At 39.3% G+C, this 21853-nt stretch overlaps 1 protein-coding gene across 8 annotated transcripts in view; it reads left to right on the top strand.

Annotated features, from left to right (window-relative positions):
- The window catches only part of RAF1 (Raf-1 proto-oncogene, serine/threonine kinase), a 66096-nt gene that overhangs the window by 38012 nt on the left and 6231 nt on the right, over positions 1–21853 (top strand). For 2 of the 8 annotated variants that reach the window (XM_045579194.1, XM_045579192.1), the window contains exons 2-11: positions 2094–2326; positions 6744–6856; positions 8843–8945; positions 9235–9392; positions 10627–10725; positions 12761–12914; positions 13506–13565; positions 16165–16192; positions 16299–16426; positions 16773–16890. In XM_045579194.1, the coding sequence (XP_045435150.1) occupies positions 2120–2326; positions 6744–6856; positions 8843–8945; positions 9235–9392; positions 10627–10725; positions 12761–12914; positions 13506–13565; positions 16165–16192; positions 16299–16426; positions 16773–16890 (1168 nt within the window). In that variant the 5' untranslated portion in view covers positions 2094–2119. Of the gene's footprint in view, positions 1–2093; positions 2327–6743; positions 6857–8842; positions 8946–9234; positions 9393–10626; positions 10726–12760; positions 12915–13505; positions 13566–16164; positions 16193–16298; positions 16427–16772; positions 16891–21853 lie in introns of those variants that run through there. The other 6 variants (XM_045579193.1, XM_036431159.2, XM_045579195.1 and 3 more) reach the window with 6 other exon arrangements.

Below are 21853 nucleotides of genomic sequence, written 5' to 3'. Positions count from 1 at the left end.
AAGTCTTTTCTGTGAAAAATTATATTTTTACAGCGTTATTCTGGTTCCTAACTTAATTCATGTAATAAATATTTGGGTGCCTTCATGTTCCAGGGACTGTAATTAGGACCAAGATTGGCAGAGTATTGCCTTCATGAAGCTGAAGGAGGAGTGGGGCATTGACCAAAATCTGTAAACAGTCTAACATAGGAATAAGTATCAAGAAGACAATGAGATAGGATTATTTGATGGTGCTAGGGGAATGGTATCTTTTGGCGACGGTGGCTAGGGAAATTGTCTCTAAAGAGACCTTTTAGGTGAAGACCTTAGTAATGGGGAAAGGCCAGCTTGCTTATTTCTGGAGGTTTCTACCTTTCAGGTGAAGAGAACAAGAAATTCAAAAGTCCCTAGGTGTGAAGCTTGGAATATTCAGAAAGGAGTTCAGCTTTTATTCCGTGTTTAAAATGGGAGCAGTGAGTTATATTTTAAAAATTGCTCTACCCGCTTTATATCTATAGGTCATAGGAGCTGCATTGAGATGCTCAAATGAGTTCTCTCTCCCTCCCTCCCTCCCTCCCTCCCTCCTACTCCCCCCCCCCTCTCTCTCCCTGCCTCCCCCCAATCTGGTTGTAAACTCCTTCTTCTCTTTCTCATTAGTTTGGGAAAAATGATCCAGGAAAAAACAGAAACTGTAGGTGGCCCTAAAAAGTGACCTCATGGTAACCAAGGGATAAGTTAGGAGTGTGTCAGGACTCAGTGTGCCAGAGGTAGAGGCAGTGTTTCATGGCCCTGTTACTTGTCCCACACTCCCTCCTTGCAGAAATAAAATAGGCATGTAGAAGTTTATAGTGTAATCTATAATATTAAAGCATAATATGCTAATTAGATCAGAGGTCCACATGTGAGATCATGTGATACTTGTCTTTCTCAGAATGGTTTATTTCACTTAGCATAGTACTCTCTAGGTCCCTCCATGCTGTCTTAAAAGGTAAGAGATCCTTAATTCCCACTTTGCTAATTTTTTTAGTTATCTATGAAATATTTTATAGGCCCTGGCCAGTTTTTCTCAGTATTTAGACCACATGTGTCAAACACAAGGCCCGCGGGCCAAATCTGTCCCACCAGGCCTTGCAATGTGGCCCGCACCGCACTGTCATCACTGCAGTCCGCTGCGTTTCCATCACAATGACAGTTTATGACTGTTCAGTAAACCATTCGGCCCGCGATTTAGGCTAGATTTTAGATTTTGGCCCCTTCTCTGATTGAGTTCGACACCCCTAATTTAGACAGAGCATTGGCCTAAGTACCAAAGGGTCCTGGGTTTGATTTCGGTCATGGGCATGTACCTTGGTTGCAGGCTTGATCCCCAGCCCTGGTCAGGGCTGGTGCTGGAGTCAACCAGTTGATGTTTCCACATGTTTCTCTCCTTCTATCTCCCCCTCACTTCCACTCTCTAAAAAAATATCATTGGGTGAGGATTAACAAATATTTTATAGGGATATACTAATATAGAAGCTTTCTAATTAATTTATTTAAGCAGAAGGTATCTACATATATAACAACCTAATATGCAAAGTTGTCCTCTCAGGAGTTCTATCAACTAGGAGTTCACTCACTCACTATGACCAAGGGGTGGTGTGGAATGAAGGGATGCCTCAGCTGGCAACCAGCAACCACTAGGGACCCTACTCATGCATGAATTCCGTGCACCGGCCCTCTGGTTACTTATAAGAAAGCTCTAAAATAGTCAAATTTATAGAATCAGAATGAAATGGTGTTGGCCGGAGGCTGGGGAAGGGGTAAATGGAGTGTTGCTAATCAAAGGCAAAAGTTTTACTTAAGCAAGATGATGAATAACATTAAGAGATTTGAGATTTGTACAACACTGTATGTATAGTCAGCAATATTGTATTGTACACTTAAAAATTATCAAGAGTATCTCATGTTGTGTTCTCACCACAAAAAGATAAAAATAAGTAAAATGAAGTACTTAAAAAAGAGAAAGCCCACATACCATGATTTTCACCATTTATATATTGTTGAGTTAATTGCTTATGTTTTAGAATTATAATTTAATAAAATAATTTAATTTGTTGTTGTTTTCTTATAACCAGGTTTAAGTATTGTGTAAGCTGCATCAATGGAGCACATACAGGGGGCATGGAAGACGATCAGCAATGGCTTTGGATTCAAAGATGCAGTGTTTGACGGCCCCAGCTGCATCTCCCCCACCATAGTTCAGCAGTTTGGCTATCAGCGCCGAGCATCAGATGATGGCAAACTTATGGACTCTTCTAAGACAAGCAATACTATCCGTGTTTTCTTGCCAAACAAGCAAAGAACAGTGGTACGTGAACATTCCTCTGAGAAAATGTAGTTGTCCATCTGCCTATAGGGAACATTACGGATCATGTTGCCCACCGTATGAACAGGCAGAGTCTTCACTGTCACTTAGGATCTTCATTAATTGGCTTTCCAGTTGCAGATTTTATTATTTTATACGGCTGTGTTCCTCCCATAGCCCCTATTTTTTCCCAATCCTTGGCCTTTCTTCTATTATAACTCTTGCCTAGTGTATCTTCTTTTCTGCACTTCATTTAAACAAATAGTACATTCTTTTTTTTGTTAATCCTCAACTGAAGATATTTTTTTCATTGCTTTTTAAAGAGAGTGGAAGGGAGGGGAAGAAAGAAAAACATGGTGTGAGAGACACATCGATTGATTGCCTCCCATGCACACCCTGACCAGGGCTGGGGATTGAACCTGTAACCCAGTTATGTGCCCTTGACTGGGAATTGAACCCAACACTGAGCACACCCGCCAGGGCATATATTATATTCTTATGGGATATATTTTAAAGACTTTCAAAGCTCCCTTAGACCTTTCTAGCTAATTAAAAAAAAATCATTAATAATTAAAAATTATTTTCTTCTGAATATTAAAGCAAAATGTTCACTTACATTTTTTTGAATATTATAATGAAGTATTTAGAAGAAAATAATATTACCTATAAAGATTTATTATGTTAAAGTTCATTGGCCCCAGGGCAAAGCTGGAGGTTGCTTAGAAATCAGAGCATCATCTTTTCTAGAACACTGGCACTAGCCAGTTGTTGCAAAGCTTATTTTTTTTAGTATCAATGACAGACTTCTATTAGCATCATGCATGGCAGACACTGCCACTCAGTTTTTTGACAAAAAACAAACAAAAAAAAACCCCAACTTAAAAAAAATGTTCAAAAAAGTTGCCTGCTATCCTAGCACCTCCGCATTGAAGCAGAAAAATGAAGGTTGTGCTCATTTTGCTTGGTGGGACATTTGCAAACCTTAATTCAAACTTCCACACCTTCTCCTTTCCCACCCTTCATTCTTTATGCAAAGTCATTGCATAGTGTTTACTCTTTGTACTTAGTGTGAGGCGGAGGTCAGGACAGAGTTTCTCAGTCTGTTCGAACAGTTCCACTCTCCGCATTTTACTAATAAATTATACTTCTTTTGTGAACCTACGGAGCCTCCCAGTTACCGTATTATTGATACATTAGGTACATTTGAACTCAAAAGTCATTTAAAATTTAAGTAAATTTATTTATGTTTCCTAAAAATGAAAGTTTAATGACTGGCAAAATAAATAACAATCCCCTTATATTTCAGTAGTGGTCTTTCATTTGCAAAGTGATTTTTACCTACTATTTCAATTTTCTAACTGTAATAGAGAGCCCAGGTGGGAAGTATGAATGTGATGTGAAGATCATCTGTTGTGGCTCTGGGCGTTATTGCAGTTACTTCTCTCTCCCCGTCTACCGTTAGTTTGCCTGGGAGGCTGGGAACCTTAGTTTGACATAATGATTAAGTGTATGGACCTTTAAGAAAGCAGGCCCAAACTTAAATCCCTGTGTTGCCTTTTATTAGCTGTGTCATTTAGACAGGTTACATAATATTTTGAGGCTCTGTTTCCTGACCTTTATGAAATGAGGCATGCTGAATACAGTGGCTAATTCATAAGTAAAATGGTAGCTGTGATTATTTCTGAGTTTTTTTCTACATCTGTGTAGTCCTTGGCAGCTTTCATTTGAACACAACTGGTAGTTGGGAACCAGTGATTTGGAAACTTGATTTCTTCTACAGCTCAAGAGAAGGTTCAGTAGAAAAAGTTTCTCCTATTTCTTTGACTTGAGATGGACCCTCTGTCTCTGGAAGAACCAGCTTCTTTCACAGGCACCAGCTTAGGGGGGCACCGAAGGAGAACGGAGCTCCTTGCTGGCCAATACCGTCAGTCAGCTGCTTCTAATTAGCTCCAGGTTGCTTCACTGTAGGAACCCAAAATAACTCATCATTACTTAGCGGGCTCCGGAAATTAGTCAGATGTAACCATTTCCAACATGTGTCCATGGGGAGTTGTAGAGAGAATGACAGAGAAGATGTATATCTGATTTAAATAATTTTATAAGTAATAAATTAGTAGTTGCTTATATTTTGAATTTTTTCTTGTCATTTGTTTTGTAAACATGTCTCTCTGACTAACTGCTGTTGCTCCTTGTTGTATGAGAAACTGCACCATAGCTAAGACTTAAACAGTTAGAATCACCTGACAAAGCAGGTTAAAATAGAGATTCCTGGCCTTCATTTAAGATTAATTGAATCAAAATCCTTGTGTTTTGGAGGGGAGTGGCTGGGAATCTGTATTTCACAAGCCCCTTGTATGATTCTAATGGCAGCCACATTTGAGAACCCCACTGGATTAGAAGATATTTAAAGAACTGTCTAACTCTTGGAGTCTGTTAATTTTAACGAAGATTAATGATATAATACAAGTATCACTTTACAGCTTTCAAAGCACTGTTGCACAGTGTTTGATGCAGGTCATGTATGATAGTCTTAGGATGTGTTTATTACTCTTTGTTGTCCTCATTCTTGCTGTTCTTATCTACATAGTTCAGCTCATTATATTTTATTATTTTACTATTTCCCCCCCCCTTTCAATCCTCACCAGAGGACATGCTTTAATGGATAAGAAAGATGTGGGGGAGGAGGAAGGAGAGAGTAGGAGGGAGGGGGGAAAGGAGGGAGGGAGGGAGGGGGAGAGGGAGAGGGAGAGGGAGAGGGAGAGGGAGAGGGGGGAGGGAGGGGAGAGGAGGGAGGGGGAGAGAGAGAGAGAGAGAGAGAGAGAGAGAGAGAGAGAGAGAGAGAGAGAGAGAGAGAGAGAGAGAGAAATATGAGGGTGAAACATCGATTGGGGATCCCTTACTACTGGGGATCGAACCTCAACATGGATACATGCCCTGAACAGGAATTGAACACTCAACCTTCCGTTTGTACAGGACTATGCTCCTAATAACTGAACCACAGTAGTCAGGGCTCAGCTCATCTTTATTTCACTTTGTTTGTTGTTGGTTGGTTGTTTTTCCCCTGAAAAGCTGGAAGTTAGTGTGATCTTTTAAAGAATATCACTGATTCAAGAAACCTTTAAAATAAACTTCTTATGTAACATTTTAAATGAATGTTTTAAAATATTTTAAACTTTTATAAAAGATACACTCACATTCCTCTTGGTCAGCAACTGGCATCTGTTACACTTTCACCCAGTGGGGGAGCTCCACTCCAGGCAGTTCACAAATGCTGTCATTCCATTCTGCTCCCCTTACTGGCCATTCAGATTCTAGTTGCCTTACGTTGTGTCAACTTTATTGGCTTTAAAAATAAAGTATATAGGGCTTGTATAAAAACCCTTTAAGATTTTAGTTGAGATTTTTATATAGCAGCCCTTAATAGTACCGTGGGCACTCACACATTCTACTAGGCCTCTGGACTGTTAAGGATTGGGTACGGGGACTGTGGGGAGGCATACATGCGGAGGCTCCTGGCATGTTGTGCACATTGAGTTAAACTAGCAGTGGTGTGTCCTTACAGCAGGCAGAATCTGTCCTTTCATTTCCTGCTTGCTCTCACTAGTGTGAAGTGCAAATGAGATGGGATTTTTTTTTTTTTTTAATCCTCATTCAAAAATACGTTTTAATTTACTTGAAAGAGAGAAAGAAACATTGATGTGAGAGAGAAACATCAATTGGTTGCCTCCTCTACGTGACCAGGAATTGAACCTGCAACCTATCGATAGATCTGTGCCCCAACAAGGAATCAAACCTGCAACCGCTTGGTGCCCAAGATGATGCTCCAGCCAACTGAGCCACCTCACCAGGGCAAAATGGAAATTTTTTTATGAAGATCAACTGTTTGATTGAAAATAGTTTGAAATACAAATTTTTTATCAGAAAGACTCGTTTGTTTATAGGTCAGATTGGCTTATTTTTCTTTCTGGTGGATATTTATGCTTGCATGTACATTTTAATGAGTCAGATAAATTAGAGATGGGGAAAGGGAAAGTTTATTATTTTATCTTTTCCAACCACTCTCTCTTGATGTTAACAGCTAGGTGTATATCTTTTCACACAGATACATGTACATGTTCTCCACCCTGTAAATAACCTTACTCTTTGTATTATTCTGAAAAACATTTCCCCTCAGTTAACATATCATGGACACCCCTCCCTCCACGTTATTATGAATAATCTAGTAGTGGCATAATGTGACATACACAGATGTTCTGTGTTTTATTCAAGCGCTCACCTATTGCTAGACATTATATGTGTGTGTCTATGTACTCCATTATAAGCTACATGCCTCCTTACAGACTGGTGCATTTATTTCTGTGCTTGTTTTTCCAAGGGTGTGCAGCCTGTGTTGGTTCTAAAGATGGTCCTTTGTTTGTAGGTCAATGTACGAAATGGAATGAGCTTGCATGACTGCCTTATGAAAGCACTCAAGGTGAGGGGCCTGCAACCAGAGTGCTGCGCAGTGTTCAGACTTCTCCACGAACACAAAGGGTAAGAACTCACAAAATTAGCTGCTTCATGCTAGTAAGGATCTTCAAATACTTTTTCATTTTTAAAAATATATATAGCTTCCTGTAAAATATTGTATATTTGTATATCCTTGTTTATAAAGATAGAATTCAGAAAAATAAAATACTAAAACCTTGAGATTATTGCTTAAAAACATTGCATTGAGCCCTAGCTGGTTTGGCTCAGTGAATAGAGTGTTGGCTGAAGGGTCCCAGGTTTGATTCTGGTCAAGGGCACATGCCCGGGTTGCAGGCTCGATCCCCAGAAGGGGGCAAGCAGGAGGCAGCCAATCTCTCTCATCGTAGATGTTTCTCTCTCTCCTTCTCCCTCCTCTCAGAAATCAATAAAAATATATTAAAAACAAAACAAAACAAAAACACATTGCATTGAAAAATAAAATACATGTTAGATGTTTTCATAGATGGAAACAGTCATGTCATTTTTTGAGAGCAAAGTGTTTTTGTGTTTGCAATAATGCAGTGCATACATTAGGTACTCACAAAATGTTGCATTATTGTTTATAGATAAGGAATACTATTCCCAAGAGATTGACTCTCTTGTAATTCACTCATTTATTTTTATTCAGTTAAGTTTACTGAATCCCTACAGTTTGATTGACACAGGGCTAAAAGATGCAGAAGAATTTCTGCTTCAAGCAAGATCCAGTGGCACAAAAGAAGCATCCCCTCCAAGGCTAGGAATAATACACCAGTATATCAGAGCCACTTATAATTGTCCATTATCTGTTACTGTACCCCCAAAGTGTGGATAAATAACCTCGTCTTTACCTTATTGGAAAGTGCTAGTTCTGTTGTTGAGCTTCAGCTAACATTTGTAATATTTGAGGGAGTCCCCCAGTTTGAGAGTATGGCCCAGAAATGAGCCTACTCAAAGAAGTGAGCATAAATTCCTCTATTTATGGTATTTCTCTCAGCTTAGAAGGTGGTGTTGAAGTGCAAATATTCTAAGCAGATGTCATCTTTAGCTCCAGGTTGGTCCTCAACCCAATCTATAGTGCTTCTTAAAGACTAGAGATTCTAATGTGAGGGATACAGTGCAAAGGCAGCCACCTTCAAGCCAGGAAAAGGGCTCTTAGCAGAACCTAATTTCTGGCGCCCTAATCTTAAGACTTCTAGCCTCCAAAACTGAGAGAAATAAGTCTGTCATTTAAGAAAAAAGGTTAGAGAGATTCTGAGATAAGGAGGAGCTTGGTCCATTCCATTCCCATCCAAGGTTGCATTGATTTAGAACTACCCTGCATTATTTCTTGGATAGACAGCACCTGAAGATTGATTGGAAAATAGGGCTGCTCCTCTTTTTTCTTTTGGGCAAAACAGGACTTCCCAGACCTTGTGTAAGGGATTATATTAAGGGATTGATTGTTTACTATTGGAAACAAAAACAAAGAAAAAAGGCTGGAATCGTCTTCTGTAAACAAAGGTTTGAATGGTGGTTTTCTTTCCCTGAGAGGACTTGTCATTCAGGATGATTGGCCTAATTAACTAGACAAGACATGAGAAAGGAGCTGGGCATTACATTTTACTTCAATGCATCAATTTTTCTGTCTTGTATACTCTAGGCACAGAAAGAATGGTCTCAATAAATATTAAGACAGTCAAGTCGGCTGTCAACTTATATTTATAGAGTCTGCAAACTACAGATTTGAGCCTGTTGTTTATTAATAGAAAAGTGCATTTCATTTGTGATTCCTTTCTGTTTATCTTCTAGATTGAAGTAAGCAAGTGAAGATTAAATTTTACCCCCATAGCAGTATTTATAACCTGTTTTATAAGTTCTTTAGGATTTTTAATAGGATTTTAATATCACAAAGTCCAATTTACTGCATATTTACATTATCATGAGATTGCTATATTTCATTGTGTAAACAACCAACCTGGGTTCCAATAATAATAGAACTCTCACCTTGTGTAAACATTTTCCTTTTGCATTTTTTTTAATCCTCTTTAGTAAAAAAGCACGTTTAGATTGGAATACTGATGCTGCCTCCTTGATTGGAGAAGAACTTCAAGTAGACTTCCTGGATCATGTTCCTCTCACAACACACAACTTTGTAAGTTGCAGATCTCTTCTCTCTTTGTGGCATAGTGAGTGTTTTGGCTAGCAGGAATTTCCCTGATGTCATAGCATATATCTAAAGCGTTAATTATGTCATTGTTTTACATTAAGGCAGTTTAGGCTTCATTAGTCACAGATGTACTTTTTTCCTAGGTATGAATTTTACAAATGTTGGAAGTATGATTATTTATGAAACCTCTTGGGGGTCAAGAAAGAAATTATTTTGTCTTTTGTCACCTTTCATTTATTCAGCATAATTTACACCCGTGTTCTTGTCGCTCCAGGCTCGGAAGACTTTCCTAAAGCTTGCCTTCTGTGACATGTGTCAGAAGTTCTTGCTAAATGGATTTCGATGTCAGACTTGTGGCTACAAATTTCATGAGCATTGTAGCACCAAAGTACCTACTATGTGTGTGGACTGGAGTAATGTCAGACAACTGTTGTAAGGCATTATTCTTTATTAACATAATATAAAGAGGTGGGGGTGTATAACATCACTTGAGGATGCTTATTGTATATTTGACTGACAGGTCAGGTTTTTGGACTTGGTAAATGAATTATCGTGATCCGGAAACCATCTACTATGGAAATATGACATACCTGAAGCCAGTGAGTTTTAGTGCAGCATAACTCTCTAAAATGAGCAGGTAGGGCTGTTAATCCGTCATATAGAGATTGAGATACTGTGATTCAGTAATGCAATGAACAAAGGGATACAGGAACCAAAAAGACAGTGTCAGCTAATACACTCTATCGTTACTTCAAACTGGAGAAACAGTCTTGAAATGTTTTGAATCTAAAACCTTAAAAGACATTTGTATCCCTCAGGAGATAAACCAGTTATCAAAATGTATATCATATAGAAGAAATACCTTTTAGTAAGATTTAAGTTAAAGGTACATATTCCAAAATGCTTTTTAAAACTGTTAATACAAGAATATGAAAAGTCAAAGTGTTACCCTTTTTTGAGGGATAAATTAAGGGAGTATGATCATTAAACCACAATGGGAACATCTTTTTTTACTTTTGTGGTAGTGACATGTTGCTTTTACAGAGACCTTGAATGGTATAAATGGCACAAGCTTTGGAGTCCAGCAGACATGGGTCAAAATGTTGATGTCACTAACTGTAATCACCTCCGAGCCCCCTGATTCACTTATCTGGGCGGGGGCGGAAGGTGACTGCCTTCCTTGCAGTGTCCTGTGAGGATTACCTGAGATGATGTGGAATTGCTGAGCACAAGTGCTCATCTCACTACCACTTCTCTTATTTATAACCTTTGGTGCTGAATGTGACTTATTCTTTACATTTCAGTCTTTTCATCTGCGTGTTTCTGAGACAATGTTTCCAGAAAACTCCACATGATTTATGTTATAAATGTGCTTTACTGGAGCTTTAAAAAATATTATTTTGACGTAGTTGGATATAGGGCCAGTATTTCCTAGAAATACATAGAGCCTGCAATGTTGATTGACAGATCAGTATTGTTCACAATTTGTGGTCATTCAAACCCAGTCATTTGGGTTGGTGGTCTCTTTACTCTGGGTAGCCTAAAATAATCAAAGAAAATGTGAATAGGAAAAGTTCAGTTTGAGGAGCTTTAATTTGCAAGGAAGTCAGGCTGATTATAAAATAACTGCAAGTCTATAAACTAGACTTTCTCTGATTTCATTTAGATTGTTTCCAAATTCCACTATTGGTGATAGTGGGGTCCCAGCACTGCCTTCTTTGACAATGCGTCGGATGCGAGAGTCTGTTTCCCGGATGCCTGTTAGGTAAATTTTTTTTATTTTGTTTTGTTTTGTTTTTAAGTTATAATGGGGACTTGAGAGGTGGGATTGCATCCTGAATAGAAAAGAAAAGGGGTTTGTTTGTTTTTTGCATTCTCTCCTCTCTGTGTAAACCCTTTGCTGCTTTATTGGTATTAGAGAAAAATGTAGAACTTTCTTTTTTTGGTCCTGTGATTCTTACATTCTGGAAAGTGACTCTTACTAGAGGATTCTTCTATTATCATGTATGACCCTTAATATCTCATCATATTTTTAAAACCTTGTGATTTTGCTGCCTTCTTTAGTGAGGTGAGCCTCAGGAAGGATCCCAAAACTATGTAAAATGATGTAATAAAGACAAAATTTGTTAAAGCTTTTTTCTCTTTTAAAGGTATTTTTATTTATTTCAGAGAGGAAGGAAGAGTGAGATAGAAACATCAATGATGAGAGAGAGTCATTGATCAGCTGTCTTCTGCACACCCCCTACTGGGATCAATTCTGCAGGGGGCATGTGCCCTGACTGGGCATCGAACTCTGACCATCTGGTTCATAGCTCAGTGCTCAATTACTGAACTTACTGTGGCATTGCATTGCTAAGACATGGTATTTAATAGACTGCTATCTTTAAAAAGAATCTAATTACATATATATTTTTTGAGTCTTCAGTTTTATTACGAAAATGTAGATGATTAGTTTGATCAGAATGAAAGCTTGTTCACAAGTTTGCATGAATATTGTAAATACAAAGAATTCTGAAACAACAATTTTGATACAATTTTCAGTTTTTAAAGGGATGCAAACATTCACTTTTCTGCTTTGTAATCTCAATGCCAAGACATACTATTTTAATAGTGTATCTTTTCTGCAGTTAAATTGAAATTCACAGGAATAGTTGAAACATGTAGACAAAACCTGGTCAGCAAAGGTTAAAAATCCATTTTTTGGTGGTATTTTTATGTAAATACCCTTCGTAATGTACCTATGATTTTGAACATTTTCTTTTACTGTTTTCCACCTTTAAAATGAGCGTTTGTGACTTTACATCTTGCTTAGTGTTACATGTGAATTTGGAACCTAAAGTAATAGCTACATCTTTGTCAAAAAACTGACTTTAATGTACATATAATTGTATAATATTTAATGGCCTTTATGAAATCACCATAGAATTGTTAAAAGCAACATATCTTAGAACAAGGGACTTGTATTGAAATAATATCTGAATATATATTTGTGTATTATTTTGTTTTTCTTGATAATTTGAAAAGCAAGTCTGACCAAAAAAAACTACTTGCTTCTAAAATAATAAAATAATAAAATAACCAAACCTCTACAGCAGTGGATCGTGACCCACAGGTTGAGAACCGCTAGTAGAGTCGCCTAAGACCATCGGAAAACACAGATATTTACATTACGATTCATAACAGTAGCAAAATTACAGTTATGAAGTAGCAACGAAAATAATCTTGACCCCCAACAGCAAGAACCTGTATTAAAGGGTTGAGGCATTAAAAAGGTTGAGAACCACTGCTCTAGATGTTCTTTTCACATGAATTCCAAGAGCATGTATTACTTTCTTTTCAAAAATTTGCATGCAAAAACACCTACAACAGAGGAAAAATTTTGAATGATGCATATTGAAACAAAAGAACATTTTGTAAAAGGTGGTATGTAGTACAAGTAGGGGTTACCACAGAGTATCTTTTTTCCTTTTTCTTTTTTTAAATATGTGTATTGATTTTTTTAGAGGAAGGGAGAGGGAGATAGAAACTTACCAATGTGAGAGCACAACATTGATCAGCTGCCTCCTGCACCCTCCTCCCTACTGAGGATTGAGCCCACAACTCGGGCATCGAGCCTACAACTCTGTCAAGTGCCAACAGGGATCGAACAGGCAACCTTTCAGTGCAGGGGATGATGCCCAACCAATGAGCACACCTGCTAGGGTCTCCCAAGTATCTTAATGAAGTAGGTAGTTGAATGACTTTTCCAGTGGGGAGGCATGCATGTCAATCATGGAATTGTCTTTCTTCTCTTCACCTAGTTCCCAGCACAGATACTCCACACCCCACGCCTTTACATTCAACACCTCCAGCCCCTCCTCTGAAGGTTCCCTCTCCCAGAGGCAGAGGTCGACATCCACACCTAATGTCCACATGGTCAGCACCACCCTACCTGTGGACAGCAGGATGATTGAGGTAATAATAGGGTCCGGTGGGTGGTGATGGGAATCAGTCAATTCGGGTGGGATTGACTATTGTGCCATAGAGTTTTGGGTTTCAAACCTGATAAGCACTTTCTCAGATCTCTAAACTTTGTAATTTCATTTTTATCCACTATATCTTTAGATTGGCTCAGTAATCTGGTTGGTATATCATTCAAGTGGAGAACTAAAATTTCCTGAAGAAAAAATGTAAACCCTTGAATTCATTTTTTTCCATGTTAGATTTTAATAGGATTTAAGTGAGCTAGTGAATAAACTACATAAAGATTAGTTTCATTTTGGTGTGGGAAAGAAAATAATAGTGATGAAAAAACTACAAATTCTGAAAGACTTTAAATGTTTTAGCTTAGAAATAAAAGGGTGGAGTCAGATTTAAATAAGCAGGTATTTAGGGAGATGTAAAAGTGCTCAAAGCTAGTGCTTTCAAACGCCTTTTCTTTTCTTGGCTTTTGGTTGATCTATTTGTTTGGTTTGCTTTCTAGTTCATCTTTAATAACAACTGAATACACTTAAAACTACTTCCTTTGTTCTTTATTCTTCTTTATTTCTCATTGCTTTGGACTAGAATAACAGCCTGAATGCTTCTCCCAGGGCGTGGTCCAGAGGATTTTGTTTGAGGGGAAGAGTAGGTATTCTTCTTTATGCCTTTGCTTTCTTGTCAATTAACAGGATTGCTAAGACTGTCAGAAAGGAAACAATCACTAAGTTAAATTTTATATTTATTGTCAGACTTGCTTTCTTGTTCCTTTTCTTTTTTTGGAAATACAGTACATAGGAGTAAAAAAGAAATATTGTCTGTGGTATTGCTGACAGGTGAAATTAGTTTCTCAAGTGTGATTTTGAGGCTAAGGGCATTACAAAATTTTAAAAAAATCATTTCTAATCCAAGATCAGAGCTAGTATAGATTTGGTTGGTACAGCACCACTATTCTATTTATACCTTGTTTAAAAACCAAATGTGTAAGTTTGGTTGACATGCCCTGAAAATCCTTTGTTAAAATTTATCAGAGATAACTGTGCTTTCTCTACATCATAATTTGTTCCTTGAAGAACCTCAGGGATACCTGCCACTTCAGGCGCAGCTTACCTCACTCAACCCTTAAATCACTTGTCCTACCAATAAGAGGTGGCAGGAACTCAACAAAAAACTTGGCTTTCTGATATGGGGTCTATAGTAGGCATTTGTTGGGAGGGACACTTTGAGTATCACAGGATTATTGTGAGGTCATGTGTATATATAAGCTATGAATTTTATTTTTAAATCAAAATTAGCCCTGTTAATCATATGGTAATATATCAGTTACTTATTTTTTTCTATATGACTTGTTCCTGTGTAAATACTCTAATATTTAAAGGAAACATTAAAAGTAAAACATTTTTGTTACTATAAAATAACCAGCACTGCCATTGTGCTTAACCCTCTCTCTACTTTATTTATTTGATCCTCACCTGAGGATATGTTTTTATTGATTTTAAAGAGAGAGGGAGAGAGAAACATGAGACAGAATAAATTTGGATTTGTTTTTATCACATATGATTCAGCATTCTTAAAGTATACATTCTTGCTTTAATATTTAGATTCCAAGATGACTGAAAGGTTCCTTTTAGGATAAATCAATCCAACTGTAGATATTAGTACAGAATAAAATATGTGATATGGAATTGATACAGGAAGAAAATTACTGACATTAAGAAAGAAATCCTAGTGAATGGGAATAGTGCCATGCTTTGACTTCAAACAACTAATAGTTGGATAATAAAGCTGTAGCTGCTGCGTATTTAATAAACGTCAGGTTTATTTTTGGCCAATATTTTCCCTCCTGGCAGTCATCCTGTTGTACTTAAAACCATACCGGTTCCTAGACTCCCACCTGCTCCCCCAAACATGCTCCCTGAGTCCTAGTGGGGTGCAATCTGTGATATTAAGCACCTCTCTAGGGGATTATTAAAGACTTGCCAGGTGTGGCGACCCCAGATCCAGGCTTTATTAAAGATGCTTTGGTTGGGGCTACTAAGGCCAGGAAGGGGCAACTTGGTTTATGATTTTTCTTTAAATCTTGTGAGGATATTACGAAGTCGCAGCATTCTAGTAATAGTTGTGTGGAAAAAAAGTATCTTAATGTGGTGACACAAAGAAAACAAAGAGGATAGGATTTACTAGAAAAATACCCTTTTTGAGGATATAGGGGCCATGTGGTTTTACATTGTTACTATTTATATACTCTTTTTTTTTTTTAAATATATTTTTATTGATTTTGTACAGAGAGGAAGGGAGAGAGATAAAAGAGTTAGAAACATCAATGAGAGAGAGTCATCGATCAGTTGCCTCTTGCACACCCCCTACTGGGGATATGCCCGCAACCAAGGTACATGCCCTTGACCGGAATCAAACCCGGGTCCCTTCAGTCCCCAAGCCGACGCTCTATCCATTGAGCTAAACCGGTCCCGGCTATTTATATACTCTTAAGTGAGGATATATAAATTGAGTATTTAGGACTGTGGAGGGTCTTGTGATTTAACTTTCACCCAGTTTGTAATAAATTCTACAGAGAGCATTTGACATCTTACCCACCTAGAGAGGAACGAATTTCAGAGCTTGCCCATAAGGTCTGAGGAGCATTTTGTGGTGAACGAGCAGAGATCCCTCGTGATGGTTTCTTGTCCTAGTTCTGCCACCTACTGGCAGTGTGACCTGGCCAGGTCTTTTGACCTGTTACACAGTTTTCTTATATGTAAAATGTAGGTATTGGACTAGGAGATTATGATCCTTTCATCTTTCCACGATTTTTAGACTTGGATAAAGTGATAAAGTCATGGCTCACTCATATCAAATCCAGCTTCTGGCCAATGTACCCTAATAAACTCCCAGAGGAAGTTAAGAGTGAGCTTGCCACTGAATCCCCCACTTTTTTTGGCCCCACAGGAGCAAGATCCCCAAGCATTGGAAAGATCTTAGCTGATAGTAACTTTCTTAGCCTTCCTTAAAACGTATGTTTGCTGTGTGCATTGCTTTCTTCTGAGATAATATGGTTTTCATCATATATGAAAAATTAACATCAGTTAGAAACAGTGACATTTGGTGAATTTGATTTTTAAAAGTGTAAAATTAGACTGTATTTAGAGATTTTGTCATCTACTTTGTTCCTGCAAATCCTCCCCTCCCGCTTCCCCAAAGAACATCTTTTCTGATGCCGAAATTGACCAGCTTTCCTTTTCTATTTCAGGATGCAATCCGAAGTCACAGCGAATCAGGTACTTGTCCAGAGTCTTAGCAAATAGTAATGGGCTTTTGCTCTTTATGCTGTGTATCTTCTTCTGGCTTATCCACGTGTGGATTCTGTTTATCTTGTCTATTAAGCCTCACCTTCAGCCTTGTCCAGCAGCCCCAACAACCTGAGCCCGACGGGCTGGTCACAGCCCAAAACCCCCGTGCCGGCACAGAGAGAGCGGGCACCAGGATCTGGGACCCAGGAGAAAAACAAAATTGTGAGTATGGCCAAAGCATCTGCTGCAGGTTAGGGTTCAGTAGGAAAAACTTAGAAATGAGAATCCTTTTAATTTAGGGAGGCAGGGGACTCTAACAAAAAGCACTTGCTGAATCATATTATAAATGTCATGCCATTTTTGGTATGCTTGCATTAGGAAAACTTGCTGGTTTGTTGTAAGGGAGGGTGCAATTAAGATGGTATTTTCTAAAAAACAAAAATTGGAATTATAGTAAGTTTATTTTCAAAATGTCTGAGAATAGATGGAGTTGATCTTTCCTTTGAAACCCTTGTTAAATAGGCCTTTACCTTTCCATGAAATGTATTTAATGATCTGATTGTTTCAGAGGCCTCGTGGACAGAGAGATTCAAGTTATTACTGGGAAATAGAAGCCAGTGAAGTGATGCTCTCCACTCGCATTGGGTCAGGCTCCTTTGGAACTGTTTATAAGGGCAAGTGGCATGGTAAGTTTGGGGCCTTGACTTCAAGGGGTGAAGTCAAGTTTCAGTCCAAAAAGCATAGGAGGGGGATACGGTTCAGCAAGCTCTGTAGCTCACAGCAGCACGCTCTAGGGATACTGGATTACATCTGAAGATCGAATTTAATATTTCAGCGAGATTCCACAGCATTCATTTTAGTCTCTACAATGCTGTAATTGGTATAAGGTTGTGAGGGTAATTGGAAATTTGTGAACAAGAGGTGAGCTCTAAATGTCAGGGAATCTTCTTATAAACTGACTAGAGGCCCGGTGCAGGAAATTCGTGCATGGGTAGAGTCCCTAGACCTGGCCGGCAATCGGGGGGGCAACTGGCAGATAAATGAGGGGGAGGGCTGGGGGATCCACTGGCACCTGCCTTGGCTGGCCTGGCACTGCCCTCTTGCCAGCCCTTTCTCCCCCCCTCACCCCCGCTGGTCACCTCCCTCTGCAGGGCGATTGGGGGGTCTCCACTAGCACCTGCCTTGGCTGGCCTGAGGCCTGTGGACAGAAGGCAGCTCCTGCATTGGGTGTCTGCCCCTGGGTGATCAGTGCGCATCATAGTGACTGGTCATTCTGCCATTTGGTTGATTTGCATATTAGGCTTTTATTACACGCATTAAATACAGGCTGCACAAGGGACATGCTTTGAAGCTTCTCAGATGAGTAAGAATCTTCTGCTATGGTGGGAGCATGCATTCTAGAACCTTAAAGCCGGAAAGCACCTTAGAGATTTTACATGTAAGAAAACAGGTCCTGAGAGGGGAACCATCATGCCACCCTGCCTCTGGTCAAACATCCTACGACAGCTTCTCTTTGATCTGCCCTGGGATTGGCTGTGGGAATCCCCATCAGATAGGGAAGGGAGCTTTCAGAGGCTTACTTCTTGAATCTGTAGTTGTTAGTATTCTTATTCTAATGGGAACGCTTTCTCTTGGAAGAAATGTACTATTGCAATGTCTGTAGCCACAGCTGGTGTATTTGGCAACTAAATACTTGGCATTTTTTGTCGGGTTTTTAATGCCTCTGGTTTATGTTAACATTTTAAGAAGTATTGCCTTTAAAATGCTACATGTTCCTAAAAAGACATCTCTTATAAATTCATATTTTAAAAAAACAAAAATAAAAACCAAAGCAAACAAACAAAAACTAAAAACACCTAAAGGGCCTACGTGCCTATTTCCACTTTGGATGCTCCTATATTATCTTTATTGTAAACAGGCAAAGATTGAGAGAGCTTAAGAGCATCATGTGAATGGAGCATTAAAATTCAAGGTTTTGAAAACTGAGAAATACCTCCAATATTGCCTGAACTTTTAAGTACATGAATATGAGTATACCACTTGTAATTAATCATCTGACAAATTTCTCCTTTCAGGGACTAGCACATTTGTAAATTACATGTACGATGATTCATTTTCCTTTGAAAATTCTAAATAATATACTAGTGGCCTGCTTGTGGGTTTCTGAGAAACATGTCATAAATGTCTGACCCCTTAGGAAAAGATAGAGGTGCTTGTATCTGCAACAAGGCTGATAGTAATTGTAGGAATTAGAGCAGTGACTATTGCTTTAATGCTTCCATTGGAAGCATTTAATCATTTTTATGCCACATTTTTTTTAAGCATCAGCTAAAAGCCAATAGATGCAGTGTAAATTGTGCCCAAATTTAAGTTTCCTGATTGAGCACATATTTTTTATATTATTAGTTATATTTGGCACAATACTGCTTATGAACTTGTGGTTTTTTTTCTCAATCATGAGCTTTTAGGCTGCTATACTGATACTGCCATAAAGTCTTCTGTTAGAAGGTAGATAATATGTCTAATGGCTTTTAAAATTCTAGTTTTTTAAAGTCTGAAAAGTCAGAGGAGTGAGGAGCAATGGACTTTTATGTCAGTCCCTCAAAAAGAGTCATGTGAGCTCTAAATGTCAGGGGAGAGTCAAGGAAACCATAATTTCTAGATCGAGTGTTTTGTGCTGTACTCTCCCTGCCACCCCCTTTGTTAATGTTTCTCTGGTTCCTGTATATAGTATGTTATTCAATTTATCAGTGAGACTATTTTGATGATTTTTGAAAATTTGTGATTCTGCCTAGCAGGTGTGAAAGTAAACAGAAGGGTCTCAAACAGCTGAGATGGAGACCTCAGATCCATGAACTAAAAGCTTACTTACTGTATGTAAAGAGGCGGCCCTGGGGTTCAAGTACAGAGCCTCCTTTTAAGCATAAGTTTGTGGTCTGATTTGTTAGTCTCGGCTCATTACAAATAACACCTTAAAGAGCATGAAGATAGCAGTAGAGGCTGTAAACTGATGACAGGGACCAGCACTGACAGCATGAAGAGGAGGCAGCAAAACCCTCAAGCAGGTCTCTCAACTTAGCTTGAGGCAAGCAGTCTGGCATAACCTTGTCTGGGGATCCCCATCTCAGCCTAACGCTGAAGTTTATAACTTTCACTGAGTCAATGAAAGGAAGAGAAATGGTGTTCGTTCTGTTCTGTTGCTGAAAACAAGGTCTGTGTATAAATCTTAGACAATCCCAATGGGGAAATGAATTAGTACCATCCTTGTTGAAAGATTGCCAGCTATAAAGGTATTGAGATAGTTTGGAGAAGCATCTTTGTTTTGAGCTGGTACCTAATTCTGCAGACTTGGGGCCAGGCAAGGCCTGGGGGCCTCAGGCTGGGCACTGAGTCCTGACTTACCCTTCCAGAAACTGATTCTGAACCTGGGCTGCAAACAGCTAAGTCCTCAATATTCTCCACTTCCCACTCCAGAGCCTCAGACAGCTTGTTAATTCATAACTTATCTTGCTTACAGTTACATTCATTCCTTTGCAATGCTTCCTGAGTATTCTTCTAATACCAAGCATTCTTCTAGGGGCTAGGAATGAAGCAGTGAACAAAACACATAAAAATTCTCTTAATGAAGTTTATATTCTGATGAGGACAATAATCAAGAAAAGTAAAGTATTTGTGTGTTGTAAGTGCTAAGCAGGAAAATGGAGGAAAGCAGGCATGGAGTGGCAGGCCCAGTTCAGTTTTTGTAGATTGGGAGGGGAGGAGTCTGCTGAGGAAATGGCATTTGTATGAAGCCTGAGGGTGGTGCAGATACCAGCAGGTGCAAAGTGGACCACTCACCTGGCCTGATGGCTTCGGTAGAGTAAATGAGGAGAAAGGCTAATAGGAGTGAGGTCTGGGGGTGGAGGCTGTAGGATCCCATGAGAAATCATTCCAACTCTGGGCAGTTCCTACCAATAGGAAAACTGTCCGTTATACGAGTTGAACTCCATTTTCCCTTGTCCCTTGCAGACTGCCTATCATGGAAATTCTTAGACTATTTACACGTAAATGAAGTGGAGTCATATAGTCAGGCTTCGGTGAGAAGTTACATATAATCTGTTCTTGTGTTTACTGTAAGCTGGCTGGCAGATGCATCCCTGTGGGGGCCATGGGACTCTGTCTTGGACCCTGTTCGGTTTCCCATCAGTGACTTGCATGAAGACTCAAGTATTGTGGAGCGCTCAGAGTTATTATATGATGTATCTTTGGATAACAGAGTTTAGAGAGATGGGTGGATTTGAATGGGCTGTGATGATGGAACAAAGAAAATATGAACTTTTAATTATCCCTGTTCACTCTTCCAAAAAATGGAGGCTAGAAGTGAAGAATGATCAGCTGACTACCAAGTCAAGTGAGTCACTGTGAGCAAGCTTTGGCTCCCAGTGAATCCTGAGCTCTGAGGTAGGTCTAAAACTGGTGCCACTGGGGATGAGTTTAGTAGCAAGTGGAGCATGTCTGGAGGAAAGCTGTAAAAAAAGGGAAGGGCTCATGAACTAGGAAGCTCCTGAGGAACAGTACAGCATCTCCTCAAGCCTTCCTCCTGCCCCCCCCTCTGGTCTGTCCCTTTTAAGCTCTGCCCAGTGTCTGGGCCAGCAGCATCACCATCTCCCAGCCCTGCCACTCAGTTGGCCGCCACATGGGTTTTACCTTCATAGGGCTTCTTGCCCCCCCCCCCCCCCCTTCCTATTCCCACGCCACCACTGTGCCTGCATCTTACCTGGGCCCTTGCAGCAGACTCCTTCCTAGCTTCTCGTATCCTGCAGGTGCCCAAATCCCATGCTAGAGCTTTCTGAACACAGTTTCTATTTCTCTCACCCTCCCCTCCTTACCTCACCTGCTCCTCACCTTTCTTGGCTCAGATGCTCCAAGGTGAGCAGTTATGCTAATCCTACTCAGTCATAAGGAACTTGAGATTGGGGCTTCATGTTTTCCTGGCTCCATCTTCCTAGAAGGCAGCTCTGAATACAATGTGCAACTCCCATCCCAGGTCAGCAGCAACTTCACAGGAGCCTGGCTTGAGGCTGCTGTTAAGTGGACTTCAGTTTTTAGTTGATAAAACCAGAGATCACAGTGCAACAGTTTGGGACCCATCTCAAGAACTACCTACCTGTTGGTGCTCCCCAAAAGTGTAGTGAGGAGTGCTCCAACAGAGGTTGCAAGGATACGATGTGCTTGATAGGTGAAGGAACTATCTCTTCCAAGGTGCTATTCAACTGACTCCTACTTTATTTGATCACCAGAAGGCTGTGTTAGTGAATTTATTTGCCATGAAAATCCAAGGTCCTAATAGGGCTTCAAGTAACTTATTTTAAGTTCTGTGATAAATTTGACATAAAAGCATTTTTGAAATTGGTTTCTAAATTGGTAGCACATATAAAGTAAAATTGATCCATAGATATTCCTAAGGTAATATAAAGAGGCTCACAGTGATTGATAATGATTAACAGTAACTTGATAGTATTATGGTTAAAAATAGCCTTTGGAGTCAGACTACGGGTTCTATCTAATCTTGATTCCAGCACTATGGTTTGTGGCTATAAACTTCTTTTTCTGTAAAATGAGGATAATAGTATGTATGTCATAAGGCAACTGTGAGAATTAAATGAAATA

Source organism: Pipistrellus kuhlii, unplaced genomic scaffold (assembly GCF_014108245.1).
Source record: "Pipistrellus kuhlii isolate mPipKuh1 unplaced genomic scaffold, mPipKuh1.p scaffold_m20_p_11, whole genome shotgun sequence".
NCBI lineage: Eukaryota > Metazoa > Chordata > Mammalia > Chiroptera > Vespertilionidae > Pipistrellus > Pipistrellus kuhlii.
The sequence above is the reverse complement of the archived record's forward strand: the minus strand, read 5'-3'. Positions and strand labels throughout refer to the sequence as shown.